Source organism: Centruroides vittatus, unplaced genomic scaffold, assembly GCF_030686945.1.
Source record: "Centruroides vittatus isolate TY-2023 unplaced genomic scaffold, ASM3068694v2 contig_301, whole genome shotgun sequence".
Lineage (NCBI taxonomy): Eukaryota > Metazoa > Arthropoda > Arachnida > Scorpiones > Buthidae > Centruroides > Centruroides vittatus.
Window position 1 is genome coordinate 3,753,041 of NW_027121927.1, and position 22,489 is coordinate 3,775,529.

A 22,489-nucleotide genomic window follows, 5' to 3' on the forward strand; every position below is an offset into this window, starting at 1 on the left:
CTTAAATCCCGGTAACCCAAGTTTACTTTGCCTCTTAGTCCGCTAATCAGACTGTGTTGTCAGGAATCTTGTCGACAATCGGAGAGAGTTGAGGAGTATTTGCATACTAATCAACTTTCAACGATATTTAACGGCCATCCTCAGTGAAACGGGAGGTATACTGGAGTCGATTCTGTTCTCACATTATGTATAAATAACTGCCAGGAAAGTGACAAGTAAGACAGTTATTTACCCAGTTTTTGATGAATCAGTGAGTGACAGCAATTGTCATGATGATGAGTGGTAGTACAGGAAAACAATCATCATTGGTGATGAGTAATAAAGAATAAGTGTTTCCAAAGCAAAAGTTACAAGGGATATTTCCTACCACCACACAATTCAAAAACAAACAGTTGGCAATTCCAATAAATTATACAAGAGATAATATAAATTTAAAATGGCGAATGCAATCAAAAAATTGTTTACAATTTATATTGACATTAAATGAGGTCTTGTGTGTTATTAATGCAGATATAACGTTTACGTGAAAATTAGATCAATCAGATTTCAAGAAAAGAATTCAGCTATTTTTCTTATTATATCATGTTAGCATTTAATTCCCATTTCATAGAATCAATTTTACTGTTTATAAAGAAAATTCAACAATAATAATTGCAAATGATTACAAATATACTTTCATTGCATTGAACAAGACATTAAGTGAGGACTTACACTGTAGTTGAAAGTCATATACTTTTCTTTAAGCACTACTATAATCAATAGATTTATTATCAATTTCTATTGAGATGGCAAACTCTATAGCAGTCTAGCCTGCAATACATGATTTATATTCTTACAGTATAAAATCCATACACTTTAAGTTTAGTCAGATCTTAATGTTCTTTGCTTTATTTTCCATTAAGAAATATAAATTAAAACTGATGTTGTATGTTATAAAATAAATCAAAGCTTAAATATCAAATTACAACAGTATTTTATTTCCAATGAATTAAAATTTCAAGTGATGACACTTGAATGTCGAAAACTCTCTCTCTCTCAATAATTTTTTGGTATGATTTTAGGTCATACAATTTCCCTATTAAGCAGAACTTAATAATTTACAACTACACAAACAACATATAAATGTAATTGCCAAAAGAAAACCTTGTATATTCTCAAATATGTTCTTCGCAATCACACAAACTATTTGATATTCTTCCTTTTTCTTCTATGTTTAACATTATGAAATAAATTTGTAACAACAATCCATTGAATAAACATTTTGCTACAAATGTGCGGAAGATCGACATTTGACAAAATTATCCATATATATTATTTACATATCATTTTTTCCAGTAAAAAGTTTAAATTTTTCTTTTTTTCCTTTCTTATACTAGTTTATTAAAGTTCTAAGAAGCAAAGATTTTAGATTAAATAGTTTTGATGAAGTTTCCTATTGATATAAACAATAATAATACAATTTTGATGATCAAATATGATGGCAATGTCATGGTATAGAGTTCAGTCTGGTATATATTGCTAGATTCATGTGCTAAAATAAATTATGCCAGCAAGCCTTCTGCATTGCTATAAGGAAGAATTCTTGGAATTCTTTCATACAGCATGATTTGCAATACAAAGAAGAATGATAAATACTTAAAAAATTCCTATTTCCTAGAATCTATTGATGCTGAGAAGCCAAGATTTCAAAATAGTTTTGATATTAATGAATTATATCAACAAATTATGAAATACTACATTCACAGAATATAATAAAATTTATCTTTAAATATTCTGTTTGATACACACTTCATGAATCTGCATCCCGAGATTCTAATCTGTAACATTTAAAATATTAAACAACAGAAATGCAGGGATGCTCTTCTATAAAGATAATTTTTAAGTTTTTTTCTAAGATATAAATAATGACATCAGGAATGAATTGCAAACTAATAATATAATCATTAAGATTTTTTTCAACTGAAATATTTTAATGATATGTAACAGAAATTGACCTATAATTAAGTTATTCTTTTATCACATTATACTTCAAGATAAAAATATGAACAAAATAATATAATAATAATTTAAACAAGCCTTTTTTGCTGTATAAACTATATTTTAAAATTACACATTAATATGTATAACATATACTGATTAAAAAACTTGTTGTACCATGTTGTTCCTATTCATTTATAATAGTTGCCAGTTAGTTACAGATAAACTTGTTGACTGCTCTAACACATGAGCAATCTGTTCAGGAATACCGTGATTTAACCAGAGTCGATGAAGTTCCTTATAACGTTCGTGACACAAATGAAGTGGATTTCCTCTTATTAATCCCTGATCTGTTTCACCATAATCGTCAACATATGGTGGTGGCATAAAACAACCTAAAATAATTATAAACAAAAGTTTTAAATAAATAATATACTGGTGATCTAATTAAAATTTCTAATTTATACATTATTAAGTAGAGAAGTATGATTGTTTGTATCAATTAATCTATTCAATGATCATTATTTTAAAAACATTTGACAATTTATTGGTAGAGCTATTCTACTGTAAAATTGGAATAAATGCATTTTAATTGGAAAATATTCTCTCTTATGTAAACAACTAAGAATTATGCACATCACAAATTGTTACAATGTAACTCCAAAATTCTATACACTCAAACCTGTTTTTGTGCGGTCTTTTTTTGTGCGATTTTTTATATGTGCAATGTGTTTTGTGCAATTATTTTTGTGCAGTATACCAATTTGATTGAAATTCATATAACGTGCACAAAAAATCACACAAAACAAATCGCCCAAATAAAAAATTGCACAAAAAAAGACCGCACAAAAACAGGTTTGAGTGTACAATTTTGAAATTTTTCTAATTTTATTATAAAATTCTTCACATAAATTATTTCACATGAAGATTCTCTAGGATAGAATTCTGATGTAAGAATAAATTTTTCACACACATGTCCTGTATTCATATAAGAGCAGATAAAAATCTCTTCTTAAATACAAAATTCTGTCATATGGAAGCCATCTGTATAGAATAATTTATCTGAAAAATTTTTGTGATCAGCTAAAATAAATGTTACTGAAAACAATATTTAGAAATATACTAGAAATGAAAAATGCATTATATTTGAATTAAAAACATTTTTTACTATTTTATTTTAAAATTTTGTTTTATTTCTGTAGTAGTTAACAAGAGCATAATTTATTTCAGATCAATTGCTGCATGCATATTAAATTGTTTCTGGAAAATCAAATGATACTTAAATCATTTTAATATTACCCTTAAAAAGTTAGAAAGTTACACATAACTAAAGACTGGAAACTTATAATTTCATTGGGATTTTCTTTTGTTTTAAATATATATGCATATCTAAAAGTTTCACTAATACATGATTTGATTCATAAATCAATTTATAAAAATATGAACTTTTTCCATTACTGCTAAAAGAATATTTTTCTTTATTTTGTCAATTATAAGTAAATTAAAATGTATTTCTATAACTGAGCCATTAAAAGTGAAAGTGGTGAAACTCATTTTTCATTTGTATTGAGAAATTTAGACCTAAAGTTAAGTACCAATTTAAAAATTATTATAGATTTATTGTTAGGTGCTTTTTACCAATGGGTAAGTAATGTAAATATTCCTTTCTCTTTACAACAAGCATGTAAATAATGCTGACATCACTTTCATTTTCAATGGCTCAATTAATAATCATATGCATCCTATGCAGCTTTTACAAATTTTGATGACATTTAATATCATTAATGTCAGTGCATTTTTTATTACTATTATAAAAATGAAACAAATTTTGTCATTAGTGAATTATCTGTCCAGTACAGAATATTTCTAATATTAATCTTATTTCCAAGCTTTCAGCTTTTCTGGATTATAACTGTACTGTACATCTGCTGGCTTGAAAATAATCATCTCAGATGTATTAGTAACTATTTGTTATTTGTTGTTTCTGAATAGGGTTCAAGTTTTGTATTCACTTTTATTATATTTACTTAAATAAATAATCAATATTAAACAGCTTTTATCACTTACCTTTAGTTTTGCGTGCCAAAAGTAATATTTTGCAATCTCGTATACGAAGAAAAATACCCACTTCAGCACCACAAAAATGAGCATGATAAGTGCAGGCACCGAGCCTGTCATTTTCTAGTTCTGTTTGACAACAGTAACTTTGTGAGCACAAAATCTCCCCACATACAAGGCACATGGTTGGAGATCTGCTGTCATCACCATCGGAATTTGGACAGGTAAATAGCGAAACACCATTTATAAGTTCACTATAATCTGCAGGTAAATCAACTAATTGGTTAACAGTTAGTGGATGGATTACTAAACTGTTGGTGACAGATTCACTTGTTGAAACCTCTGTATTCTCACTCCTATTTCTTTTCATATTTAAAAGATGCAGTATTCTTGGATGTCTAGCCCAACTGAAAAAAGAAAATAAAAGCTTAAATATATATGTAATTATTTTACGTACTAGAAACATTTTAGTTAATGTAGTAGATAAATAAATAAATATTCAACTAATTGAATGTTAAATACATAAACCAATTATTAATTTTATAAGAAAAACAAAAGTTTAGTTTGTTTAATAAGAAATTAAATAGAATTTTATTCAATTGTTTTTTAAATTCATTTTCTGTATGCAATAGTAGTAAAAATTTAATAATTTTGCATTAGAAAATATATTATTTATAGAATTAGTTCCCACAGTTTCATGAATAAAAAGTTAGAAATTTTAGCCACATTTCACTTATTCCCAATTAAACTGAAAATTCTAAATTATCATCATATTCAGACTTGATGGATTTTTTGCTATAAGGAAATAAATAGAAACAACACACTATTCCAAGCTAGAAATTAGAGTGACTATATAACAAATATTTAGGCCATTATTTCTTTAATGTAAGGGGATAGCATAAACTTTTGTTACAACTTATCAATTTTAATGATAATTTTAAATTTAAATCAAATATAATTAACATAAATTCATATCTGATATCAACAATAGCTGATATTATTTCATTTTTATTTCAAAATTAAATTCTGATTTCTTCACTTACATTTATCTTTTACAAATTGGAAAGCATATAACAACTGCACTAGACTTACCTTATTATATATCATAAAAAGCAATAAGACACCATTATCAGATATTCTATTTCAAATGTTATCGTAAACATATATTCTAAATGTATTTTGAAAATATTATGACTATTAGATCACCTAATATATAATGAAATAAATACTTACATGTATATATAATATTTTTTTGTTTGCTAAATTATAGTTCATATTCCACTTTGGTTAGGGACATTTATGCTTCTCATTTTTTAACAAAATATTTTTAAAAATGTCTATAGTCACACAAGTATGTGTGTGACTATAGACATTTAAAAAAATATTTTCTATAATCACACAAGTATATGACAAATAATAATTTGTCATATAATAATTTGTGTGACTATAGAATCATGTGTGCTTGAATCACAGTGTATGAAATTAAGGTGAATGAATATAACTATCTGAATTAAATATCTAAATATGTACTATATAATAGTGAAAATATATATCTGAATGTTAATCCAAACATATCTACATCTGAACTATTTGTATTGTACAGTACATACACATTAGAAACCAAACAAATACAAATGTTCAGTACAAAATTTTTTTTAGACTTGCTATTATTAATAATAACCCTACACCTAATTAATTTATCACTGAAAATATATGTAGAAAATTAATTATATAATACTTATTTTAAATAAAACTGATAAAGAATCTTACTTGAGAGCTAGCTGTTTCAATGAGGATGACTTTAATATTTCACTGATGTAGATAGGGAGGCCTAAATAATGGCATAAATGCTGATATTCATTACTATCTAACTGCTGTAATTGCTGTGGAGGAGGAATATCAGTAATAAAATGATAGAAAAGTGCACTACATCTTAGAAATGGTAGCATTCCTTCTTGTATGCATTGTACGATTTGTATATCAGATGGCATAGGTTTCTCTTGTGTCATTCCTGCTGCAAATACAAGTTCCTTATAGAAGTGAGATGTTACTTTCTCTTCAATATCTTGATTACTTTCATCACATGAATCTGTTTCCATTAGTTCCTCATCAGGAAACTGGTATGTGAGAAGTAATTGAACAAGATGAAAGACAAAAACTAGTTGTAAAATATGCTGATCTAAAATATTGCCCATAGGAAAAGGCACTGGTTTAGATGTAGATTTGGCTTCTTCATTACCAAAATAAATTTGGCATAGTTAAAGCAAGGGATATTAACAAAGAGAAAGCATCAACTTCTATACAGCATTGTGGACTGTACAAATGATTTTCACTAAGAAGTAAAAAACGCAACAGTCTCACACCATGGCTTCGAATTGTTTGAGCATCGAATACTTGCAAACTTGAGCTAACAAAACGAATTATCGCTTGCAGACAGTTTGAATTGCGGGATGACAGTTCACCAAACAATGGTTTTCCCTGATCTCGAAGGAGCCATTCTATAGCATGAATTGTATAGGAACAGGACCACCAAGCAGTCAATGGTACACGATCATCATCTGGATAAGGATGGAGATTTAAACCAATCTATAAAAGTGATAGAGAATATTAAAATTTTTGAAATATATTTTGTATTAGACAAGATTAGTTTCATAGTGATTAATATAATTAAATTTTGAAATTAACAATGATAAATAATTCATAGATTTATTTTATACAGAGCGTCTGGACTGAAACTGACATTTTGAAAGCTATAAGTAAAATTAGGTAAGAACTACACCAAAAGTATTATATTGAGATTTGAAGACAAATACTAAAGTTTTGCAAAAGTTAGTAAATTCTACCTTTACTACTTTTTTATACAAAATTATAACATCTCTGTGTGTTCCTCCTATTGCATGGAGAGTTTCCAAATAATATTCAATTCCTATCATGTGTTTGACAACAATTGTGGTGAAACAGAGCAACAGCTCCTATACAACCAAGGGACAAAAGTCCTGCGGCAAGCAAATTTTTCATATCTCAGTAACTTTGTTACCATATAAAAAAATCTAATCAAATTCATATTGCAAATTATTAATAAAATAGGAAGAGACATTCTTTTTGTTTTAAAAGATGGCAAGTTTTATTATGAGATTATTTATTTTCACAGTGTGATACAAAAAAGTAAAGAACATAACATGGACAAAAATCTTGCAACACAGGAAAACAGAGACAAGAGTCCTGCAACTTCAATTTTAGTATTGTATGGCTCCACCTTTGGCCTTTAAAACTGCTCAATTCTTTGTGGCATGAACTAAATTAACTTCTCACATTCTTAAATGGTAATTTCTTTCCATACTAGATGTATATTTTCATCTAAATCTTTCAAACTTAATATATATTTTTGTTTCAGTTTTATCTTCAGTTTATCCCATATTTTTTCTATGGGATTGATGTCTATCCCATAGAACTGCCAGGCCAATCTAATGCCTCTATTCCCATGTTTTAAAAACATGATTTCTTTTCTTAGTTGTAAGGACAGAGGCAGGCACTATCCTGTTGGCAAATGTATTCACTGACAGAAAAGTAATATTTAGCTGTTGGTATGATTTTTAGCCATTGTTTTAATGCAAAGTGATGAATCAATGTTTTGTTTCACAATTTGTAAGCTCCTAAGTCTGTAATCGGTTAAGGAAGTCAAACAAGGAAAGAAAACAAGAAGCAATAGGATATCTAAGTTCCTACATAATAAAAACTTAAAGAACATCATGAATGAGATTGAGAATCATAAAAAATTGGAACTAGTATTCAAAAGAGCACCCACCATTTACATTTATAGACTTCTTAGAAATGACAAAGAAAAAACAAAAAAAAAAGGCACAAGCAGGAATCTATAGATTTTTTTTTTGAATATGGCAACAAAGTTACTGTAGTTCAAAAAAATTGTTTGTTGTAGGAATTTTGTCCCTTGTTTGTATAGGCACACAAAGATCATTGATATCATTGATTTTGATGCCAGTATAAATCCTATACTTCAAAATACCCCCAGAGGAAGAAGTCGGGAAATGTAATGTTAGAGGAACACAGGAGGCATGGAGTGCTACTACTAACTATTCTGCATACTTCAATTAATTCTATGGAAACTTACACAGTTGCTCTTCTTCATGCAATGTGTTAAATACATTTATCTTTATGCATTGAATTTTGGTAGAAATTAAAAAGCATCAGTCTCAATCTGTACACACTGTAAATTATTAGAAATACTTACAATATATGTAGCTTGAGAAAACAACTTCATCATCTCTAGTAAGCTTTCTGAGAATACAATATTCTTATTTTCCGTAAACTGATTATAGCATTCATATAAAGTACACAACTGTTCATATACTTCAGAATTTAAACTAGGAGCTATTTCTTCCAATGAAGCTGGTTTGTAATGAGTAATGAATTTTTCTCCACTGTCAGCTAAAATTAAAAAAAAAAAAAAAAAAATACATATAAAGAACAATTCATACTTGAAATTATTAATCAATTATATTATCTCAAAAATGTATAAAGATATCATTCATTAAAAAATTTATTTAAAGAATAAAATTAAAGAATTTAATTATTGTAGTTTAAGTTAAGATACTTAATAATATAACAATACAATACATAAAAATTATTATTCAAGTAGTTTAGTTTTTTATCCAAACACAGTAAAATGAACAACTTTAGATTTAAATTAGTTAACTCATACTCATTTAAAACATTCAAAAGCACTTCAATGATTTGCTTGTGAAAACAGCACAATACTATAGTTTCTATTTTAACTGAGATAAAGACCACCATATTCAATTATATATTGAGAGTACTTCAATAATATCACTGCATAGAAATACAGATGACTCCGCATAAGTTGACACCCCACGGGGAAGTGGAAATGTGTCGAGTTATCCGATGTGACAACTAAAGCGAAATTGGAAAAAACCCACAAAACTTCAATTAATAAAATACTATAGTGCATTATACAGTAGTATAGGCTTACAATACATTGTGTCCTCCATTTACAATTACTCTGTAGATGAAAAACTGAAAAATTTGTTTTGTGTTGTTTGTTTTGAGCACTTAACTGTCTCGGCTTTCTTTTTCAAGGATCAGGAATGCCTTGAAAACATCATCTTTGCAATTGTCAATTGTTGGCAAATAACGTCTAAGGATTCTTAATGCCTCCGGCATGAGAAAATGCAAAATTGGATTCTGGTGAGACGTTGATGTAGATTGTATATTTTCTTTTTGTTTATCTGTTATTATTTTATACATAAAAATACATAAAATGTTAAGGCATTTTAATTAATACGTGTACCGTATTTTACGGACTATAAGATGCTACAGACTATAAGACGCACCTTAATTTATAAGCAATTTTTTTTAAAAAATACCCATAAGACGCTACGGAGTATAAGACGCACCTGAATTTTGGAAGCAATTTTTCGAAGAAAAAAGTGCGTCTTATAGTCCGTAAAATACGGTATATGTATGTATATATATATTAATAATAATAATATATTATTAAATATATTAATTATATATTAATAAATAAATCGACTCCTCCTGAAAAAAATGAGTTCACACCACACATGCGGAGTGAATTCATTTTTTCAGGAGGGGATGATGACTTGTCGGAGTGTGGGACAGCAAAAGTATGTCGACTTATCCAATGGTGATGAGTTAAATGGTGTCAAGTAAACCAAAGTTTTTTAACATTAATGCCTATGTAAGTCGGCCGGGACCACAGAAAACTGACTGCTTAACAAATGGTATCGAGTTATCCAGGTGTCGACTTATGTGGACTCAACTGTATTTCATATAATAAATCTTAACTTTCATCTTCATTAAAACAGTTTTTGTCCACTGCTCAACTAGTGATTTTAACATGAAAGAATACTACAGTAAGATCTACTTATTAATAATCATTTAGGGACTTGCCTATACTAATGGTAATAACTAACAAACATTATCAAACAGGAAAACTAAATACAGGGTTCCTACTCAAATTTTTGTTTTAAATTTTGTCTTTCTCTGACCAACTTTGTACAAATTCCTTGATCCTCACATCCAGTACAGCACATTGACAAAATAAAACAGCCTATGACTTACTATGCAAACATGCTATTGCTTCTTTGACTTTTTAATTAATTAGTTATTTTTTCTAATTAACAGTTACATAATTTTTATGTTTGCTCAATAATTAAAATAAAAAATAAAAAATGTTTTATTAAATTAAAACAGTTTATCCTGTTATTAATCCATAACCATATATCTATGTGGTTTTGAAAAAAAGAAGCCATTATTTATTATTCATTAACAAATCCTGTATAATCCACGTACAAAAGTATATATTTATTAAATTTATTTCTTAATACATTAATTTCCTGAACTTTATAAAATATTAATAAACTGGGAGAAAAATCAGAAATTGTTCTGTTACACAATGAAAATTTTATTAAAATAAAAAAATGATAAATAATACCATTTAAATTAAAATTATTTGAAAACATTTCCAACATTTCTATAGAAATGTTTTCAAAAAAATATGGAGTTGTACTAGCAGCCAAACTAAAAAATAAAATCAAAAATATTATCATCATCAATAAAATTAAAAATAAAGAAAAACTAGACAAAGCAGGTGTTGTATATGAGTTAAAATGTACTTGCAATAACAAGCCATTTACACAGGAAGGAAACTCAAGACTAGAGTAAGAGAGCATGAAACAGCAATCCGGCTAAAAAATAACCAATCACTATGGACAGATCATTGTAGCAAATATGGATGTGTGATCAATAATAATAATATAAAAATAATCCACAAAGAAAAAGATAAGTTTTTACGAAGGTTCAAGGAATATTTCATGATTGTAAGTGCACACAACACCATTAACTTAAATAATGGGATGGAGATAGATGACATATGGGCAGAAGTGGTAAGGGCAAAGTAGCATGTAACAGACAAAACGCTGTTAGAATGATGCCTCGAGAATAGGACATCAATATAGTGGAGCGCTGTATGTTTTAGCAAAAGAGGTTAGTTCATTATAATATAAATCATTTGAATGCTGTAATTTGTAATAATTTTGTAACATCTGTATGTTTCCCTATTGTAGATATGTATTACCTGATGAGGGGTGCAAGTGAAACAAATTTTGCACAAAATGCATTGTAATGTAATAAAGGCTAACGGTTTGTAATCCTTAGTAGTTTCGTCTCTGATAAAATGCGGTTATAGCTAAAAAATGACAGTTGTCTTCAGTAATAACCCTGAAAGTTTTTAAATTTTTTAAGAAGGTTTTTTAAAGGATTGAATTTTTAAAATATATATATATATATATTTGTTATTTATACAAAATGATAGATTATTAAGAGTATTACAGACTTTTATCTGAAATTCATAATACTGCATAATTAATACAGCTGTGTTAAAATTTACAAATGACAATTGATATTGCCATATATTATATCTGGAACTTAGTTTGATCCCCTATTGCACTTTATAATTTGCCACACAAACAATCAATATTAGTTTTAAAATTAATCTGCACTATCAGTAAAAGAAGTAAACATATGTAATAATTGTATAAACATTAAACAAAATAAAATAAAAAAATACACAAAGTGATTACAATTTATAAGATGTAATTTTGAGTGATTTTAAAATACAATCTTATGCAATAGAATAGTAAGTCTTACTTATTAAATCTAGAATTGTACAAAAATGTAAAAATTAAAATTAATTCATTTGATGTGATTTGCAAAGTTTGGAGAACTTACAAACTTGGTCTTTAGGGTATCGTATCAAAAAATAAAAATTCATGAATAGCACTTGTGCATTCTTTATATTTCTATTATACACCCCACACACATTAAGTCAACATTTCACTGTAATAGTTTTAATATTCTTATTATCAACAGTGCATCTTTAATTAACCTTATTTTAAGAATAATAAAACTAAAAACTAACAAAAGAATCCTTTTAGCACAATTAAAACAAATCATAATTTTCATTTTGTTATGATAAATCATTAAAAATGTATAGTCAGAAGAAACAAATGATAATGTCACAATTTTTCCTTTTTAACACCACAAGAACAAATCATAAAGTTAATTAATTAATATGCCTTTGTGTCCTTAACTTAATTTAAACTTATCTCGTCTACTAGTACTTTATCAATTAACAGGGCTTATTATATTGGATTTATGGATGCAGCAATTAGGTCTTACAGATCAGAAATAATATTGTTTATTTAAATCACCTGAACACATACACTGTAACAAAAATAAGGAAAAAAAGAGGAAAATAATTATAAAAGACAATTATACAAACACATCAATATAATTAAACAAACAGATAGAATAAATAACAATACCGGAAGAGAGATATAACAATCATGGAGAGGAATCATTGACAAAAGGGAGGGGGAGATACACAAAAAAGATTGGAACAGATTGGGGTAAAGTTTAAGTGAATGCGAACAATCAATGATATAAGTTTTGGTGTAAGTTTTAAACCAAAAAATTTATTTAATTTAATTATTTATGTTTTTAAAAAAATGAGAATATGTATGGAATTATTTGATAAATATTGATTTTGAATATGCTCGGAATTAGGAATGTGTTTAAAAACCCAGAATTTGCAAGAATTTTATTGTTTTATTGTTGGGAATTTTATGTTTATTTATGATTGTTACAAACTTTATTTTAATTGTAGAAAATGTCTTTTAAATGCCTGCTGATGAAGGACAAACAGGTCCAAAACACAATGTTAAAGTGTATGTGTTCAGGTGATTTAAATAAACATTATTATTTCTGATCTGTAAGACCTAATTCCTGCATCCATAAATACAGTATGATAAGTCCTGTTAATTGATAAAGTACTAGTAAACGAGATAAGTTTAAACATAAAGTTAACTTTCCTCTTTTTAGGCTCTCTCCTGCCTAAACTTGTAGATTTGCTAAAAGAATCTTTTTAGCATTAGTTAAATTTTTAAAATTACAATTTGTATATTAATATTTTTAATAAATGTTTGTCTTAATTTATTAATAAACAAATGATAATTATTAAAACAAACTGAAGAATTGTTACAATACATTTATGAATTTACTAATATAAAATTCAGGTTACAAATTCACAAATAATACATAGTTTGAGTTGGCACAGATAACAGATAATTTTTGAAAAGAATTTAACTTTTAACTGAGAAATATGATAATCACTTACTTGTTTGAAAAAGTTAAATAAGTAAGTAAATATGTATATTAACAAGAAAAAATACATAAAAATATGAAATATTTCAATCAGATCAATGGAACCATAATGGAATTTTATTAAATTCAAACTTTTTTGTATTTGCATGTAAAAGATAGAACAGAGCATTGTGAAAAACATCCAGTAATAAATTTTGACATCAATAAAAATAAAAAATCTTTTTATTCTTAATTTAATCAATATGGAGTCAAATCTGGAGGAATGTTGTAACTGTAATGTTAATAAAAGGAAAATTTCTTATTATTATAAACATCAATGTTAAGTTCTTACCATCAGAAGAAGGATCTTCAATCTGATGAACATAAACTTTTTCTACAGCTTTATGCATTGCAAAGATCCAATCATCAATAGAAATATCAACAGTCTTTAAGCAATCATCCTGAATTAAAGATGACATTGATGGAACTAATGGAATAACGCTGTTACTGAGGCATTCACAGAGGGGACATAAAAATTCGTTTTTATCAACATCAAAACTGATATGACGTCCAAATCTATATTTAAGTAAACAAATAAATCAATTTTTTAAATTTATATGCAAATTTTGATACTTTTAACTCAAATTCAGTAATAAGCTTTATTTTAGAAATTTAATTTATTAACAGTCTCAAGATTTTATGTTTGTGTTACTCACCAATATTTTATTATTTTTAATAAACTTTTGTAATTTATATACAACTTCAACCCTGATCATCATAATCATTTGTGATTTTTTAAACACTGCTTAAGCAGAAATTAATATAACAAAAAGCCATAAAAATGGTTTTTTGTTATATTGATTTTATGGCTTTAAATTTTATGTCAGTATAACAAGAAGATTAAAAAACACTACTACTTACATAAAAATTATGATAATGATTAATTTTTTAATTGTTTAGGAAAATTTCTTAAATTTAATTTAAAGTTCTATTATGAGAAGAGTTAAATAAATTATAAAATTTTGTAAGTAGGATGATGGACTTTAAAAAAAATAATAAATTTTAATAAGAAACAGATGCTACAGATAACTATTTCATATACTAAATTAATTGAGTAAATAATTAACAGAACTATCTGTTTGTATTAAGATAACTAACCTATTAGTATAAATTTGTTATTCATGAAATACATTATTTTCAGACAAAAAAAGCTGTACCTCAATGGACGCCGTCTTTCTTTCTTGAGCACAGAATCAAAAAATTTCTGCCAACAATCACTATGCATAACATGTCCACAAGTTATAGTATGAGGTCCTGAAAATAAATCAGCTGGAACAAGTAAAGGATCATAGTTTTCTGCATCGCTTAAAATGTGTTTTCGATTTTTTGACAGAACAGTAGATCGCTGTACAAATGCAGCTAAAACTAATGCCGGCCCTGCCAAGCTTACTTCCTGATCTTCTCTACACAAAATACAAGTGAAAACCTGATTGCTAACACTTCGTTTCTTTTGTTGATTTCCAATTGCAACTGGATTATCTGTTTGCATTTCTGTTGTCGTTTCAATCTGAGAACCAGACATAGATAATTCTTCTAATTCTGCTTCCTTAAACAATTCTGCATGCTCTTTAATGAAATTCTTTTGCATTGCTGACATATGAGCCATTATTCTTGCTTTACGGGCAGCAGCTAATTCAGCATTGCGTTTCCTATCTCTCTTTGATGTTTCTGCAATCTGAGAAACATTTGAAGTGGATTCTTCCATTTCAACAGTATTAAAATCACCTTTTGATCTAAGACTCTGAACATATTTAAATTTTCTTATAGTCCATTTTAAAAGATCTTTCTGAACTTCAATTCGAGGACAGTTCAAACATTCTTCTAGATATTGAAGGATGTCCATTTTTTGAGATTTTTCAATATATGAAAATGCTATATTTGCTTTACCTTCCAAAACTTGTTGTTCTTCATGTAATGCCAATCCAATCAAATGTAATATTTTTTCAAACTGTGTTTCTGAGTAGGCAGCAGACTGCAGATTTATAGTTCTCTTTAATACTAGTCTAGTTATATGTAGCATAATATCACATTGCAGAATATTAATAATTGAGGAGAAATTTGAACAAAATTGAGGAGGTACAGGTGGAGGACAACATTCTTCTTCATTAATTGCTCTTCTTCTTCTTAATTGAACTTCTTCTGCTCTTGACTGGTCTTCTCTTGTATAATGATAATAAAATGGATTAAAATCTTTATAAAATTCTGGTTTTACTTCATACTTTCCAATAGCAGAACCTTGAGGTTTACGGAAAACAGCAACTTCATTGATAACTTCTTCCATCCCTGTTTCATAGTTTGGATCTTTAGGTAATAATTTAAATAACTGACTATGGGGCATTGATTCAATACATAATAATTGTATTATCTCCTTTTTGATTCTATCAGCTTCAGTAACATTTCCAATTCCAGGAGTATATCTTTCACATACAATTGTTAATATCAATCCTAAAAATTCTTCAGCAACAGTTACAGTTTGTCGAGTAAGATCATCTTCAGATTTTCGATGAGCAGCATCATAACATTCATCAATCCAAAACAATAAATTAAATTTGTTTATGAGATGAATTAAAAATTCATTACTTTCTATCATAGAAGCTGCAATTTGTACCATCATAATATCTCGATCATACATTTCATCACGTAAACGCACATTGTGATAAAAATAAACTTGATTTAATAAAGAATAACCATTTCTCCTCCACATTCCTGCTCGAAACTGAGCCATCATTACAAGTGTCCTCAAAGGAAGCTCCATTAATTGTTTAGGACTTGATTTATTTTCAAACTCAGGAGAATGGTAATTCAATCCATACTTTTCTAAATGTAGAAGTAATCCAGCAATGAATCTTGACAAGGGAATGTGAACTGTTACAGGCATACTAGATATATCATAATCAATACAGGATGCACTGTGTCCAAGAATTTCTCTATCAACATAAACCATTTTATCTTGTAATGTTCCAAAATGTCTTTGGGCAGCTCTGAGTGCTTTTATTAAAACAAGCCTGTCTGATCCACACCATTTTAAAGTTAAAGTCACAACAGATGCTAATTTCAGTTGTAGATTAATTCCAGTTTCCCATTCTGCTTCAAATTCAACATGTTGACCAACTTGTCTTACAACTGAATCCATTCCTTGCATCCAGTTTAATAAAGTCAACAAAGAATGGGTTCCATGAAGAAAATTTTTTCTCATTCCATCTGTCCATTCTTCGGGTGTCACAGTTAGTAAATATTTCACATCATAGAGTACATACTGAGCTCTACGAAAGCTAGGATTTGAGTGATTTCTCTCAAATGCTAATTTACCATCCTCATTTCGGTTACGTTCACATTCTGATAAAAATGTTTTTAAAAGAACAAACATAGCATCTTCTTCCCTAATGAGTGTGTGAGCAAGAGGTAATGTAAATACCTGAACTGATAATGAAGTGATGGACATTGAGTGTTCATGATCATCTGCTATAAAATCTTTTACCAAAACTGGATAATTTTTAGTAAATACTTTTGCAAAAGTCTTTTTACATTGTTGCTCCATTAACATTCCAGTTATAAACAGTTGATGCCACTGATTCCGAGCAGTTTTCCATAGCTGAGTATCACTTAATAAAACATTTTCTAATAAAGGAGAATCTGAATCTGCAGGAGTCATCATAACTTCACTAAATATAATTCGAAAACCTAGAATTAAAATAGATTTTTCTATTTAATGTGAAATGAAAATTATTATTTAAATTAATTTTTTAACATTAATTTATAAATACATATTTTTCATTTTTATAATTACTGTTAGAAGTGTTTTATTTTCTATGGTTTACTAATGCATAGTAACAGCATCTAGTAAATCATACTATAAGTCAGGGATGGGCAACCTGCGGCCCGCAGTAGTATTTTTTGCGGCCCGCGTGGCATAAAATATGAATAAATATATCAATTTCCCAGCTTAATGATATATTCAACAAAAATTCAAATGTTACTTTCTACAACTTATATTTGTGAAAAGTTTTTTCGCAGTGAATTTAGTAAAAATTAAAACAAGAAACCGGCTAACAGACACATTGAAACTAATTTAAAACTAGCGGTGACTAATATTTAACCAAATATTTCCGATATATTACGTTTAAATTGGTGCCAGAAGCTATATTAAGTATACATATGCTAATTTATAATTATATATGAATAAAAAATCGTGATTTACCAACAGTTCCTCCTCTTTTCTCTTGTGCGCGGCCCGCATCAGTTCAAAAGTTTTGAAATGCAGCCCTTATGTAGAAAAAGGTTGCCCATCCCTGCTATAAGTGATTAATTATGTGATATGGCCATAAATATTACAGATAACCTCTAAATCACAATGGATTTGGCCAGCATTGATGAAAAATGAGGAATATCTTAATATCTTATACCATACTATCTACATAAAGTTAGAAGGGATAGGATCACATTTAAACCCAATGCCTCAAGACAATAGGCTGATCCCCCAATTATATGGCCATCTAATCAATGAATTTTACAGTAAATTATTACAGTCTTCTCAACATAATTTTCCAATCACATGAAATATTACGTAGCACAGCAACTATAAACAAAAAAACTGAAAAAGAATATGCTAGGAATAAAGTTTATTTTAACATAAATTAAGTACAAGTAATGAACAAATTATTTCCATAAGAATTAAGCTTTTTGTATAAGAAATATAAAAAAAAATACACAAGAACCCTACTGGTGTTCCAATTAAGAATATCAAACAGTAAATCTTTTACAACCAAGTCTGTTTTAATTGAGAGAAAAAATTCAGTTGACAAAAGAAATTTTTATTTTCTATGCATTCCCTCTCCAGGTAGGAATACTCCAGTTTTTTCATATACACTTCTCATTAATATCCCAATAGTTTCTCAATACGATTTGAAGAGCATACTGTGATTTTAATGAAAAATTCATATGTAAAAAAACTGGAGTGTTCCCACATGGAGAGGGATGTTTTAATCACAAATGCATAGAGAATAAAAATTTCTTTTGCCAACTGAACTTTGTCTCCTGATTAATGTGTTGACTGCTGTGTGATATGCAGTGCTCATAACTGAATAGGCTATCACACACATGTCTTGCATGTAGTATTTTACCCCAAGCTGAGTCACACACAATTGCATCATGTTACAGTAGAAGTGGTTTGTGAAACAAAAGTAGGTGGCCTAATGAACATATTATTTGTGTTGGCCCGACTCTAACTGGAATTCTTAGGACCTAATAATAAGAATAAAAATAATATATATTTTGCATTATTGGCTTATTTGTATTTGTTTTACTCTGTTGTATTTATATCTTGTTCAGTAAATAATAAAAATAAATAAATAAATGTGACAAAGTTTTGGAGTCTGCAACTTTATTATAGTTTAGAAAATAAGCAAAATATTGGTGAGAGAATATAAGTAAAAGAATTAAAAAATAACAATTACAATTGTAAACACATTTATTATGTGCATGTATGAACTCCAGTGAAACAAGGTATGCAATAAAATTTATCACACTGAATACACTTATAATGAGACACAGTGGCCTTTGAGATTGCATATTTCTTGCCATATTGCTCAGCCATGTTTTTATAGCAAGCTATGCATCTTCATCTATTCATGGTATTCATCTTCAATGAAATGGTTTTTCTGCTAAAGTGGGCTATTCTTTTGGAGTTATTTGAAACAAGTCTTTGACAATATCTTCTCTAAATTGAGTAATACTGATATTTTTTTTAACTGTAACCTTTTTGTACAATATGAATGCATTCAAGATTGTTGATCCAGCAGAATTTTAATAGCCAATTTACAGTACCATTTGATAGAACACCTGAGACAAGAAACATAGGCTTTTATTTGATAGATCAGTGTTTCTCAACAGGGGCAATTAGTAACAATTTATATTTTGGGGGCAAAAAACAATTTTTTGGGCACTATAGTAAAACATTATATTAAGAATAATTAGATATTTTATTTGTTATATTGTACAATAATTAAACAAATAATATTATACTAGTCACTAGTCTATTCAATGCAATAAGAATTTGAGAGCCAAGGCTAACACCCAACAAAATTTTTTTCGAAGTGAAGGGGGCGATAATAGCAAGGTTGAGGCTGAAGTTTTAAACGCGAAAACGTGTACGTTGGATGTTCAGCACTGCTTTCCTGTAAGCCTAGAAGTTTGACAATGGTGTTTGGAATGTCGAGCATGATTCCACTGACTTTCCAAACACCATTGTCAAACTTCTGGGCTTACAGGAAAGCAGTGCTGAACATCCGACGTACACGTTTTTGCGTTTAGAACTTTGGCTATTATGTAACAGTTTTATTGAAGGGGCAATGATTCGTTAGAGGTTGCAAAACACTGAGATAGATCAATGAAACTTTTACTTTCGTTATAGTCTCTGATAACTGTCAGCTTTTGTTTTTCAGTTCCATTTTTCGATGTGACAGAAACCATGTTATTTATACATTTCGTTGTTAGAATCAAAACTTTGTAATTATCACATCACTTTAGTATCACTTCTCCAGAGGTACAGTACATACTTTCCTTCACAATAATTTTGCCCTTTTCAGCTCTTTTCCTACATCATCTTTTGGATTTCCCTTCTGATTTTTTCTCAATGTGTCTACAAGATGAGTTTGTCTGTCCAACAATTTATGAGCAAGTTCAATACTGGTGTAATAATTATCAACAAATATAGTATGCCCACTGTCCAACAAATTTTTGCAAAGTCCCATAACTATGGATGTTGGCACACTGTCAGAGGAATTATTATTTTTTCCTTCTAGAGTATATTTAGAAATCATAAGTATAACCTTCTTCAATACAAAGTCTGAGTTTTAAATAAAAAATGACAAGTTTACTCTAAACTTGTCTTTTTTATTTTTTATATACTGCAGAAAAACCAGTTATCCTCAGAAAGGCACTAAGGTTTCATCTACACAGATGTTACATGAAGGCATTACAGAATTTTTGACTTATGTAATCTAGAAGGGGTTTTATTTTGTAAAGCCTATTTGAAATATTTGCACTTTCATTGTCAAAGAGATACCAGTTGCTCAAATCAGTTTTGAGACATAACTGATTTTTAATTAGAATAAAAGGCATTATTAGACCAATAACATAACAGCTTTGGCATTTGAACTAATCTAATCCATAACTGCCTTCCCAAAAATATTTTTATTTTTTGAATATTAGTGTCTTTCTAATTTTGAATTCTTCTTTTTCTGTCTTTTGGGAAGCGTATTTATTGGTTTCTCGTACCATCAGATTTAGACGATTTTCGTCCACAAATAATAAAAAAAATAGATCAATAGGTTGTTTATCTGCATATCTTGAATATTCTTATTTATTTTCAAATCTTGCAGAAAAGCAGTAAAAATTTTCAGATGGTCTGTTGTTACTCATTTCACTGCAAATCTGCAGATTTGCTAAGTATTTCATCAGATGAGAAATCACTATCCCATTGAAAACTCGTGATAACATTTTTTTCCAATTGTTTCTTCATGTGGATGAAGCACCACTACCAGAACCCATCTGATTGTCTGCTGCCTTATTGAGTAATATTTCTGGTAGATGTTTGAAATAATGTACTGGCAGGGCCAGATTAACTCACTTTGAGGCCCTAAACATTTTCTTCTTACCTGGCCCCCTCCCTCTCCCACAAGAAATAGAGCACACAAAAAAATAAAAACAATAAATAAAACAAAACTAAATAATGTGAAAACAAAAAAAAAATCTTAAATTTTTATTAATAAAAAATTTAATATACAACAATAAATTTTAATTTTTCTAGAAAAGTTTGAACAATTTGTTTATAAATTTAAAAAAATTGAAATTTATTTTATTAAATATCTAACAAAAGTTGTTATACAATAACAATATTACCTTAAAATATTAATTGTTTAATTTAACTTTTTTGGTTACTATTTAAATAATATAATATTTTACCCATGAAAGGTAAATCAAATAATGAAAAAGATAATTTAAATAAAAGCCAAGAAAGTTCAAAAAAAGTAAGTATATAAATATAAATAAACTTTATTTAAAAATTCAGAAAAGTAAACTATCTTATTTACAAATCTTTTCAAAATAGACAATTTGACCGGGCCCTAGACATTTGTCTCATTTGTCTATGCAATGATCCGGCCCTGTGTACTGGGTTCAACAAGACCAGCAGTTGAAGACTTGCATACCTTTTTTTTCTTTTTTGCACAGGAGAGCTAGAAGAACCAGAATAACCACTACTTGCTTTGTAACTTTAAAAAGGTTTTTGATCTGACAAAATTTTGTTCAGCAACATTTCCAAACGAGCTTGTTCTTTTTCACAATTACCTATGTTCATTTAGATACCAGATGTTACTGATACAAATGATCTACATAAACTAAACAAATATATAGTTTATGATAAAAGCAGCTTCTTAAAATTTTCAGGTGCTTAACTGAAGGGCACATGTGCACCTCATAGCATCAACATAAAAATGTTCTTATCTAGGCCGCATGAAGTACACTTGCTTCACATTTCAAAATCTTGTTTTAAAAAAATTGCCATATTGAGTATGACTGTTGTTAACCTATTATATTGTTCAAATTATTAAATGAATAAAAAGGCCTGGTCCCAGAGATTGCAAATATTTTTAATATTATGGCAATCAACATGTTAAAACAGACATGGCTGTAAGAGAAACTCAGGTTTACTATTTGTAGGTTTTCCAGTTCCTTCCTGCATTTATGATATGAAGTCTGCCATAATGATTTAGTTTCTAAATCATTGTATAAAAAAATAAAAATTTAACAGAGTTTTTGTACTCAAATTAAAGACAAAATTTTCTGATCATGTTCAATAAATAATACTTAAAATCTTGAAGCACCATCTTTTTTTATGTATAACAGCCATTATATGTTTTGGCATTCATTGTATCAGGTTTGGGTATTAATCAATTTCTTGTCAACCTGCTCTAATTGCTGCAGTCAATTCCTCCTTATTCTTTGCCATTTTTGAAGTGACTAGTGTTTAACTTCCACCAACAAGTTTTCAATAGGATTTATATCCAGATTGTTGGCAAGCCACTTTAAATACCTGATTTGTTTTTCCTATAGCAAATCCTTTACTGACTTTTCTTGATGGTAACTAGCATTGTCATCTTGAAACCACTAGTTGTTGGAATCACCAAAGTGATCA

General features: G+C 28.4%; 1 protein-coding gene across 1 annotated transcript in view; it reads right to left on the bottom strand.

Annotated features, from left to right (window-relative positions):
- Positions 1-956: 956 nt before the first annotated feature.
- Positions 957-22,489, bottom strand: part of Ubr1 (Ubr1 ubiquitin ligase) — a 49,558-nt gene continuing 28,025 nt past the window's right edge. The window contains 7 exon segments of the mRNA XM_067267429.1: positions 957-2,372; positions 4,045-4,442; positions 5,806-6,279; positions 6,281-6,621; positions 8,285-8,481; positions 13,589-13,812; positions 14,454-16,977. Of these exon segments, the coding sequence (XP_067123530.1) occupies positions 2,173-2,372; positions 4,045-4,442; positions 5,806-6,279; positions 6,281-6,621; positions 8,285-8,481; positions 13,589-13,812; positions 14,454-16,977 (4,358 nt within the window). The 3' untranslated portion in view covers positions 957-2,172.